General features: G+C 32.6%; 2 protein-coding genes across 2 annotated transcripts; one reads left to right on the top strand and one right to left on the bottom strand.

Moving 5' to 3' along the window:
• Positions 1–73: 73 nt before the first annotated feature.
• LOC128167321 (NAD-dependent protein deacetylase sirtuin-1-like) lies at positions 74–6,614 on the bottom strand. Its single transcript, XM_052832978.1, has 10 exons — positions 6,414–6,614; positions 6,264–6,310; positions 6,057–6,150; positions 5,073–5,314; positions 4,804–4,956; positions 4,566–4,713; positions 3,018–3,097; positions 2,495–2,681; positions 1,144–1,731; positions 74–574 (listed from the first exon to the last, which is right to left on the bottom strand). Exons 1-10 carry the CDS (start codon positions 6,574–6,576, stop codon positions 90–92), a joined length of 2,187 nt encoding a protein of 728 aa, XP_052688938.1. The 5' UTR covers positions 6,577–6,614; the 3' UTR covers positions 74–89.
• A 137-nt stretch (positions 6,615–6,751) lies between these two features.
• Positions 6,752–10,440, top strand: LOC128167325 (dnaJ homolog subfamily C member 12-like). Its single transcript, XM_052832986.1, has 5 exons — positions 6,752–6,910; positions 7,825–7,903; positions 8,362–8,501; positions 8,743–8,890; positions 9,583–10,440. The coding sequence occupies exons 1-5, from the start codon at positions 6,833–6,835 to the stop codon at positions 9,651–9,653; spliced, it is 516 nt and encodes a 171-aa protein (XP_052688946.1). The 5' UTR covers positions 6,752–6,832; the 3' UTR covers positions 9,654–10,440.
• The last annotated feature ends 647 nt before the right edge of the window (positions 10,441–11,087 follow it).

Genomic DNA, 11,087 nt, shown 5'->3' on the forward strand with positions numbered 1-11,087 from the left:
GTACTAAAACATACATAACTAGATAGGTAAATCTGATCTCAAAATAACAGGAATATGCTTGTACATGTATAATAGCGTCATATAACAATTTACATGCTGCTATTAGAGGAGTCAGGTAGAGCTACATCTTCATCCTTGGGCTGCTGTGCACTTGGTATATCTAATTTCACATCTTTGCTTGTTTGTCCGACACAAGACTGGCTTACAACCGTTTCTTCAGCGTCCAAGTGACAAGAACTTGCATTCAACCCCACTGTGGGTGATGTCCGAGAATCCTGATGCTTGGAATTGCCACAGTCTGTGCTAGAGATTCGGACATCACTTGACATATCATCACTGTCTTTTCCTGACGCATTCATTGGCTCCTCATTGGACTCTTGTTTCCCGAGACTCTTGTTTTCTTCGTCAGATTGTTCCACATTGCCGTGACTGTTGAGTGAAGAACAGCTCGAGCTGCTTGACATGCTAATGCTGTTTCTGAAATGTTCCTCCTCCTCCTCACTCTCTCCTTCTGTGTAAATTTCTGCCCCTGGGAATGCATATCTGTTTGGAGGTAGATGTACGTACTGCCCATCTGTAAAATAAGTTAAAAAGATGTCTTAAAATGGCAAAAATTTTTAATATCACTAATGCCAGTAGCTGACTAATTTACCAAATTCTACACACCAAAGAATGTAAAGAAATGTCTTTATTTACAAATACACGAACTATTGTTCTATGCAAAGAGAAAAATTCTTTTTGAAATCTAATAATTTTTCATTCCAAATAATTAGGGTTATGTTAAGAATATTAGTATGTTGCTCAAATTCTTGAGCAATTATTTAAGCCCTTTGAGATTATTGAATGCCTATATTTTAGAGGGTAGGAAAGATACTTGAGTGAGACAAAGAGATAAGTGAAAGTTTAAAGTCTTTTTTTCTTAGCTATAAGAACTGCATATGAAAAGAACAATAACTCTAGACCAATGCAGAGTCAAATGGATAGATAATTTTTTTTTAGGTACATCTTGATGTGTTTAACAAATATTTTTTGTAAGTTTTGAAACAAAAAAAGACATGTTATGGAAGGGATCTACTAGTAATAGATTAAAACAGAGAAAAATCTATCCAGAAAGGTGGAAAGACCTAATAACAAGTTTGTTACCTTCTAAGTACTTGGCAAGACTAACTCTCTCTGGCTGCCACATGGACCTAAGTTCTTCGGTTGTAGAATCACATGGCATAGCTTCATCCAATGGATTTTCCAATGGAGGTTGGACAGCATTTGATTCAAGGCACTGAGATGCTGCAGAATTGCTATTCAAACCATCTGTACATGCTAGATTTTCAATATTTTCACTGTTTGTAATTTTCCCTGCATCATCTTGCTTGTTCTTGTCACCTTCTGATGGACTTGATTTCTCAGTCTCTAATTGCCCCTCAGTGTCATTCACACTTGACAAATGGCCTGCCCTTACAACTGGAACTTCCTGGCTGTCAACTTTATCCTCTTCAGAAGATTCCAGCGGATTTTTCTGAGGGAAGGGAACAGGGGAAGGTGTGCGTAATTGATCTCTCGAGATCTCATGCATAGCTGGGGAAGAATCTGCCAGAACCTGAAATCCATCTTTCAGACGCTTGCAAAGTTCACTGATGATGACATCACAGTCACCCAACAGTTCAATGTCAAAATTTAAATGTTGTAATGGTTCTCTGTTAATGAGGATCTGTGGAACATTCTGAGGTAGCGAGTCTAAATGAAAAATGAAAGTTTAATGGTAAAGGTTTCTCTTCATTTTTAGAAGTCTTTTCTTTTTTTAGCCGGGCTCTGCTGAAAGCAGAGTCCTGGCTATAGGCAGGCAAATCGCCAATGTTACTATAAATAGCACAAATAAACAAAAAACCAAACAGCGTCAAGGTAAAGCTTCCGCTATACCAAATAATTACACAAAGAGCCACGTTGGCATTTTGTTTCTTTTTTTTCGAATGAATTATCTATCTTTTTTAGTTTTCTTATTAATAACGTGTTTTTAAAACATTACTATGCATTTTAGACACATACAATGCGCATGAATTTCCATGATCTACTTTGCTGCGCGATGAAGAAACGGGGATTGAATATATAATGCTTGTTGCAAAATTCAAGGCAGCAACTGTTAAACTGTTTAACTTCTACTAGACAGACATATTTTTTGTTTATAGCCGCTTACAAAATTTGGTCGCTCTCTGATGCTTTGCCGACATTAAAAGCATGAGAGAGAGAGAGAGAGAGAGAGAGAGAGAGAGAGAGAGAGAGAGAGAGAGAAATTTTCAGTCTTTACAACACAATATGCATAAAGACACACCAAAAGAGCCCGGCTTTCAGTACTTCAGTACTTTGATTTAGTATTTACATATAATTTAAATGTATTTTGTCATTATGTAGTAAAAAAATTTAAAGATTGAATAAAAAAAAAATTTTTACTTCTCAATAATTTTAAGAATTATTAAACTATTATTTAAACTAATTTTCTTACTGGGAATAAGAGCCACAGGTCGAACTTTAAGGGACGAGCCAATCACAATCAAAAGGTCACAATCTTGTTTATCTTCAGCCATCTGCTGATGAAACTCTTCTGGTAGACTTTCTCCAAAAAACACAATGTCTGGCTTCATGATGGCCATTTCTGTTCCCTCAGGACAGACTGTACACTTAGGGATTACCTGTTAAAGCAGATAAATACAATATATATTTATATGCTGTGTTAAGACGATTAAGAGTATTATTGGAAGTACATAACTTCTTTCTCTATTCAACTGTGACTTTCATGTAAAATGCTTCAAATTTTTAAGATTAAGACTCATTAAGATATTTTTGCGAGTCATCAAGCTAAATTTCTTGAGTGGGATATATATTACATTAAGTAAATTAAGTGTGCTGATTTCAATGAACAACTCCATGATTACCAGTGCTGGTATTTCAATAGAAAATCTTATTCATAAGATGTTCGGAAAATAAATTTCGTTCTACTTGATTTTGCTTTGTATAACCCTGAGCACCTGGTTGAATATATCCTCCCTAACTGCATCAGCTGTAACTTTGTGCTTACAGGCCATACAGGTTGCTGTTGCAAATGAACCTAAAATACATAAAATTAATCAAAATCATTACAATAAAAAATTAAAACCAAAATAAACTAGAACTGTCCTAATGGGACTTATACCCCCGCAAGGCTAATTTCAAATGGGACAAATAATTGAACTGAATACCATAATAAAGGTTTGGAACACATACAAATGAAAAAAAATTCTAGAATTGTAAACAAAAACTTAGTTAACAAAGAAAAATTAAAATCAAAATTGTCGTAATTTCACTGTAAATACATATGTATAAAAGTAATACATTTACAAATTTATGTATTTGATGACATTTTTTTATTTAATTGTTTTAAAGAAAGACCAACAAAATGACAATAACCCCTCCTTTGCAGTAAATGGAAATACTAGTAGCAAAGCAATGCTCTTCTGTTGATAAAACTTGGACTATCTTTCTAATAAGAGTCTTGACAGATGCAATTAGTTGTTTCAAATTTTTCTTACTTTCTCCTATGGTACAATGGAACTCCATATCAGAAAATTGATCCCATAGGACTATGATTTTCTTTGATAAGCTTGTTAAATTTATTAAACTCCCAAAACATTACCATAATTACCATACTATGTAAAGATATGTAAAAAAGAAAATTTAATATTACAAACAATTTTAAAATTGCCAAAACACTACAATCATATCAGCAATTTTGAATTTCATCTAAATTAATGGCCTATATAAGGGTCACTTCATCAATTAATTTACTTGACTAATAGTTTAAACAACTTCTAAAAATAGTTAACTTCTTTATTAATAATGATATTATTTATTTCCTTATAATGATAGAAACTTTTGGTTTACACGAAACAGTTTTAAAATAGCCCCAAAACCACCGCCCATTTTACAGATTATCAATTTTCTCTAAACACATGCTCCATCTAAACCATGGCTCAGATAATGGCCCCCTTGGGACAAATGAATTTAGTCACACTTGTCTTTGATGTTCTTATTAGCTCCTAAGAATTTATCATTGACAAACAAAAATTTTGCATTTGTCAGTTGATAGAATACTTATAAAAAATAAATTTAGTTAAGACATAAAGACAAAAAACCTCCATCTGGATATATTTATATAAATATATATTAGAGTGTTTTAATGCTATTACATGTAATTAATTAATAAAATCTGTAAGGACTACCTCCCTTACTTTTCAACATCAGTGTACAATATATAGATTAAGGAAAATGAAAACTGTCATAAAATCATTAAATCTTGTCTGATCTTAAAAAAAAAATGCAGGTGCATATCTTCAGATGGTAATCAATATATGTGCAAACGGACAGGGTGAAACCAGTATACCCCCCTAAACTTTGTTTGCGGGGGTATAAAAATCCCTTTATCCACTTGTGTAAAATTACTTGATGCGTTCATATGAAATATTAAATTATTGTAACAAAGTCTTGTCTATTGATTAGCGTTTCACCTTTTTCATTTTTCAATTTAAATTTAATCTTACCATGGCATTGTATCACCCTTTCTATTCCAGCAACTTGTTCCAGAGTATCTATATTCTGTGTGTAGTTTCTGAGTAGCTTTTCATGGGTTTCCAGCAATCTAATAAATTTGTGAGACCTTGATGGCTCAAACTGACCTGGGTATATTTCCTTAAAAAAAATTGTAAAAGTCAAAAAGTAAGACACTGAATGCAAAAAAATTCAATGTCTAAGGGATTAAATGCATACAGAGACACAAACCTTTGCAAATTTAAAGAATGGTCTCTGATCCTTACTAAAGAAATTGATATCAAACATGGCCTGTGGGTCAGGCAGATTTGGAAAATCCACAGCTAACCTGGCGTAGATACCATCTCTTGACCTAAAATCTGGAATTCCGCAGGAAACTGACACCTGAATTGTGAAAATAATTATGTGATACATGTAGTTATATGAAACATTAATATTTTATCTTAATATGTTGTCTTAACTCCAACATTTTTACAACCATTCTGAGAAGAAAGTCCTACCCCTGCTCCAGTAAGGACAACAATCTTTTTACAGGATTTGATGAGATTAATAGCGTGATCCAGTGTGTGGTATTCTTCCAAACGGTCTCGCTTTGGTGGCTCAGACAGGAGGCGTATTATAATTTCCCATATTGCATAGTCATCCAAATCATCAATATCTGCATCTTTTGAGATTAGATCTCTCAAAATATCTCTTGGATTTTGACCAAGCATCATTTGACGATGCACCCATGCCATTGCACCTGTAAAACAAGTAATAACACACACTTTTTATCTTCTACCATCTAAAATAAAATCCACTTATTTGCATGTAATCTATACCATTTTTTTCATGAATAAAAAAAAAAAAGACTTTCACAACACCATGTTTTCTTCTGACTTGCAGATTATGGTCAGAAAATATGGATACATTGAATCAAAAGGTTCAAGATTACAAAAGAACTAGGAAATAGATGTTGACATGCAATTTAATTTTGATGTAGCAATCAAGAACAATGGTAAAGGATACAAAACTGTTTAAATTTGCAATTTTCATAAATAAATCATATAATTAGCATACCAAAATTTACCTGCAAAAGTTGCATTAATATACATAGTAAAGTTTTTCATGGTGATGCAGGAAATTCTAAGTACTCTATATATATATGTATGAAAAATACTTTCCTTTCCAAAAATACTTTAAACCATGTAACTTTAAAACAAAAATTTTTGTACATGTACCTTACTAACATATTAAAGCATAATGGTCACACCATTTACATATCACTAAGATTTTAGAAGTCAAGCACTAACATTAGTGTTCTAAAAGAATAAAGTAATGGCACCATATGACATTACAGATCTCCACTTTTCTTAAAGACCAGTACTTTGAGCTATATCTGGAAAATTTCAAATAAAACAAATTTGGTATTTGTGTCAGAAAAATATACCTATAAGCAAAAGTGAAAGTTCATGTTTTTAATTATTATTATCACTTCCTTTTACCTGGTGTTGTTTTCCAAACTGTTTCACTTAGGCCTGATATATCACTCATGTCACTATCTGAGTCATCATCCATGTTATCACCTGGATCAGGCAACTGCATGTAAATAGAGAATAAAAGTATTCAATGTAGTACTACAACAGTACCATGCGATTTCACACAATATAAAATAAGAGATATTAAAATAGTTGGTAAATATAAAATTTTACCTGTTGAGGACCCAGGGACAACTTATTTTCAGCATGAGGTCCATTGTCTGAAACAAATCAAAGAAAATAATATTTTGTTTACATTCTACTTTCATTTTCAATTTGAACAACGTGACAAGGGAGAGCATAATGAATTTAATGACAGAGTACCGCTTGATGTCGATGGCACATCTTCACTCAATACCAGTTTGTCTGTGGCAGAGTTGTTGCTTGAAGTACATTCTTGTTTGATACCATAATCATCATCATCTTTGTCAAGTTTCTGTCTCTTTGTGGGAATTTCAGTCACATCATCTTTTACATCTTCCGCCATTGTAAAGTCTCTTTTCGCGCATAGAAAAGCTGCGCAATGGGATCAATCATTGAATTGAAGATAAACACAAACTATGATATTGATAAATGACCGATTGATTTTCAAAAAGATTACCGGTAATAAATATACTTATAATTTTTAATAAAATTATGAAAGGAAATATTTCTTTTAATTGCTATGTCTAACCTCAGCGTCTTTTTATAATCAGGATGATTATTGAAATAATGATTTCTCCATATCAAAAAAGAAAGTAGAGATGGATGATGTGTTTGATTACGAGAGAAATGAAGAGGACGACTTTTACAACACTCTTGGTTGTAGCGAACATTCTACGGTAAGGATTTGACTTATATGCATTAAAAATTTTCAGCTTTCTTGAAACCGTATTCATGTAAGGAGTAAGGGATCATTCTAAATCTTTTAGAATTATGAGATGATCAAATACGCAAATACGATATACTGGATAAGGGGTGATCAAATTAAAAATATGCTTTGCTCATTTATGGATAACCATATGCTGCAATAGGCATTGTGAATCATTGTCCCTTGGTGCCCTATGTGGTCGCTGGTCTGGCCAACAAAATAAAAATTCTATTCCTGTATATAAAATTCTGTTTTTTCCACCCACTGTCCTGTCTTCAAAATACATATATGATCAATAGATGTATAATTCTATGATTTGTTTACATATGATTGTATCTGGATTAAGAAAATGCCACAGCAGTGGCCCTTCACTTCAGTAGAAGAATTAGAAGAAGAAATATATAACTACACATACATGAATGCATCCCTGTACGTGAATAAATGTATACCCTTGCAAATGTGTATGACAACTTGATATATTACATATTATATCAGATATATTAATGCATATCTATTTCAAAATAAAAAGGGTTGATACACGTATATTAGTCTGTTTTTACAGCTGTTGGGCATTATGATTGAACTTCACTACAATTACTGTATACGGGGAAATATTTGCCCCCAATTTTATTTTCACCCCTTTAGCCCTTGTCATCAGCAGACAAATTTAAGACTGGGCGAATTCTGATGTCTTAAATTGTCTCTTTAAACACAACTGTGTCTGGGCGAATTCAAAAGGGGGCGAAACTTTTACAAAATAATGTAGGAGGGTGAAAATTACACTGGGGAAAGTAGCTCTCAAGCTCTGTATACAGTAACATATATTTCCTTAGTTATATGAACTTATTTAGCTAAATTTTAATTCATTTTATTTTCTCCAACTAGATTGAACAAATTCAGACAGAATACAAATCTAGAGTTTTAGATCATCATCCTGACAAAAATCCAGATGATCCTCATGCAGGTTAGTGTTGTTGATACAATGCAATTAAGACATAGATATTCTGGTACATGAATTGGGGTGGGGTTGAATTTTTACATAGGGATATTTAGAGAAAAAATCTTTCAAAATCTTCTTCTCAAAAACCATTCGGCCAGGTAATGTAGATTCAAGGTTTTAGTTCAATGCTGTAATTAACTTGTTTGGAAGCATCCCCATTTAGTGTTGATTTAAGTTTGTTCAAAACATGACGCCTGGGGCTAGGGTGGGGGCCACAGTGTTCCCAAATCTTATGAGATATCTTTTTGTACAGATAAATTTCCAGATATTTTTTATATGACCTCATAAAGCTGACTTTCTTATAGCTAGTGTTGCTCAGGTGAGTGATGTGGCCCATGGGACTCTTGTTATTTAAAGAACTGTGGCTTACAAGATTGAGAAAATCCTCTGTATCTAAATGTAAACCTGTGGTTATTTTACAGCTCAAAGGTTTGCTAGACTATCTAAAGCTAAAGACATTTTGACTGATCCAGAGAAAAGAAAGGCATATGATGCATGGAAAAACTCAGGAATTGAAGTTCCTTTTGAAAAGTGGCAGGCTCTTCGAGAATCTACAAAGACAGTAAGACCTACAATCTTCATGTTCATCAAAGCATGATAGATTAATGATTTTAAGTTTGTTCAAAACGCTACCCTTTGGGATCACAAAGAGGGGACAAAACCTGAGAAAACAAAACGATTACTCCAGGTGAAAGGCAATGCTTATATCAGTAGGTGTAAATTAACAGAAAATATGCCTTATTATTGTTTCAGAAACTTGTCCTCATGATCAATATAAAAAGTTGGAGCTCTTCATTTTGTAGACATTGCACTGGGCATCAGTCAAACCTCAGCCCACAATTCAGTCACAGGAGCACCTGACAAACACAGAGAAACCATCTTGTTCTGACCAGACAGACTCGTCTCCATTCAGAGCACCCGAGCCTATTTTGCATGCTGCTGTATATGACAGTAAGTTTACAAATGACAGAAGCTTATCAGTCAAAATCTGAAAGAATAACAGTTAACCATCAGATGGCATCTTCCCAAGTCAAGGTTTTTTTTTTATCTGCTCTGCTCTTCTTTGCAATTGAAGCAGTTCAGAGATCCTTGACTTGGGAAGATACTAGTTTTTCAATAATTTGTGGAAGTTGTACACCAACAATCACTTTGAAATGTATATCCAGTCATTTAGATTAACTTGATTTCATTTTTCAAACATTGGATTTTAATTGAAACATATGCAATGCACTCTTGTTAGCCAAAATGTGCACTTTCGTGATAATAAATACAAATAAATTATTAACAATTTTTCAAAGATACACCAATAGCTTTCTGAAAACATATTGAGTTTTATTCCAAATTACACTACCTGGCATGTACCAGTATATCAGTGTAGGTTAGATGACATATTTAAGATTAAGATTTGGTGAAGTGGAGTCCAATCTTAATCCTGCAGATTACCGGTAAGCAAATGCATCTTGATGTCATCTAAATTTAATGCATGGTAAACATTTACAATGACAATTACAGTATTCAGAGCAGATACTGGCAACCAATTTCAATGTCATGGATTCAGCCATGGTCTTAAAACTTGCTAAAAAGGTAATAGTTTTGATATATTGTCATTATCTAATTAAATAGTTTAAATTTGTTTCTTGTAGATAAGAAATTTCAATGGGAAAGAGATCCGCCATCAGATATCTTGAAGAGGTTCAGAAACTATGAAATCTAGTCCACAAAAGCATACGACAGTATTTCAGTCATTTCTGGGGTACTTACAATTTAATTTTTGATATTATTTTACATTTATGTTGAAACAATATAATTGCATTTTTTAGTCAATTTATATGAACTACTAGTACACATGTATATGAAGCAAGTTATTGTGTATTTTAAATAACTGAATGTTTTTTGATAAGTACAGGATAAATTGGGTTATTGAAATATTCATCATTTTTGCCAAAGTTACATTGACCGGTTAATAGAAATGCGTGTCCTGTTTAATTTATATGTGAATAAAAAGCAAGATAATTATGCTTAGAAGGAAACGTTGTAGTTTGTAAATGTTGTTCATAGCTGATTCAATAGTTCTTAAACTATTTTTTTGGAGTAATTCAAATCAACACTCATGTATTTTTCAGAATTGTGTTGTGGCAATTAAGGTCTTATGTTTTTATTGTTAACGAATAACATGCAAATGCATTTATCAAAATTAGGAAGTACTGTGAACCAACTTTTATTTACCAGAGAATTTTGAGAAATTTTTGAAAACCTTGTTGCAAATATTTCTTAGGTTAGCACAGGTAAATCATAAAACTAAGTTGTAGCAAATGGAATTTACAGTGTCATAATTACCAGTACAGTAAAATCTATATTTTATTTCAAGAGCTTTAAAATGTGAATACATTTAATGAAGTAATACATATTTATTTAATTGATTTATTATTGCCATGCCATTAACCATATTTTACAATTATATTACTGTTTTGTGGTTTTGTTTTATGTTGACATTAAAAAAAAATCGAAAATATATACTGGTAATGATTGTGTTAATTATTCCACGACGTCCTGACATATTCTTATATGGCTTTTAAAGGGGCATGGTCACGATTTTGATCAAAAATTATTTTTTCGATTTTAATATTTATAATGCTTCAGTTAGGCATTTTTAATTTGCAACCAAAATTTGAGTGTCATTTATTGAGTTATAAGCGAGTTTCAGAGATTACAATTCCTCTGTATGTAAACAAAGCTTTTGTTTACATTTTGAATGTTGAAGTGAAAATTCCAGTTTTAGACCTAAAATGAATGTGTTTGTGGTTAGGAACTGTTTATTTATGCTTAAAAAGAATAAGAATATAGACAAATCATCTTGAAAAAGATTTTTTACTGGTAAATTGAACCTATGTAAACAAAAACAGGGCACGAGCCTTGTTTACATGACGAAGAATTGTGGGTCTGTGTCTTGCTTAAAACTCATCGACGGGCACCCAAATTTCATTTGATCAATAGAAATGCATTCATAAAGCATTGTAAATAATAAAAACAGAAAAATAAAATTTGACCAAAATCGTGACCATGCCCCTTTAAAAACAGAAGAGGGCAGAGGCTGAGTTTACAAAGAGTTCCTAGAGTTCTCTATTATAACATGCATTAATGAAGGAAA

Source organism: Crassostrea angulata, chromosome 10 (genome assembly GCF_025612915.1).
Source record: "Crassostrea angulata isolate pt1a10 chromosome 10, ASM2561291v2, whole genome shotgun sequence".
Taxonomy (NCBI): domain Eukaryota; kingdom Metazoa; phylum Mollusca; class Bivalvia; order Ostreida; family Ostreidae; genus Magallana; species Magallana angulata.

Bases quoted from the DNA above. Each gene is read 5' to 3' on its own strand.
- LOC128167321 (XM_052832978.1), bottom strand. From the start codon at position 6,576: ATGGCGGAAGATGTAAAAGATGATGTGACTGAAATTCCCACAAAGAGA. The intron at 6,151-6,263 runs GTAAAATTTTAT...ATTTACATGCAG, and splicing joins TGTCCCTGGGTCCTCAACAG to TTGCCTGATCCAGGTGATAA. The intron at 575-1,143 runs GTAACAAACTTG...CTTATTTTACAG, and splicing joins TCTTGCCAAGTACTTAGAAG to ATGGGCAGTACGTACATCTA.
- LOC128167325 (XM_052832986.1), top strand. From the start codon at position 6,833: ATGGATGATGTGTTTGATTACGAGAGAAATGAAGAGGACGACTTTTAC. The intron at 7,904-8,361 runs GTTAGTGTTGTT...GTTATTTTACAG, and splicing joins TCCAGATGATCCTCATGCAG to CTCAAAGGTTTGCTAGACTA. The intron at 8,502-8,742 runs GTAAGACCTACA...TTCATTTTGTAG, and splicing joins TTCGAGAATCTACAAAGACA to ACATTGCACTGGGCATCAGT.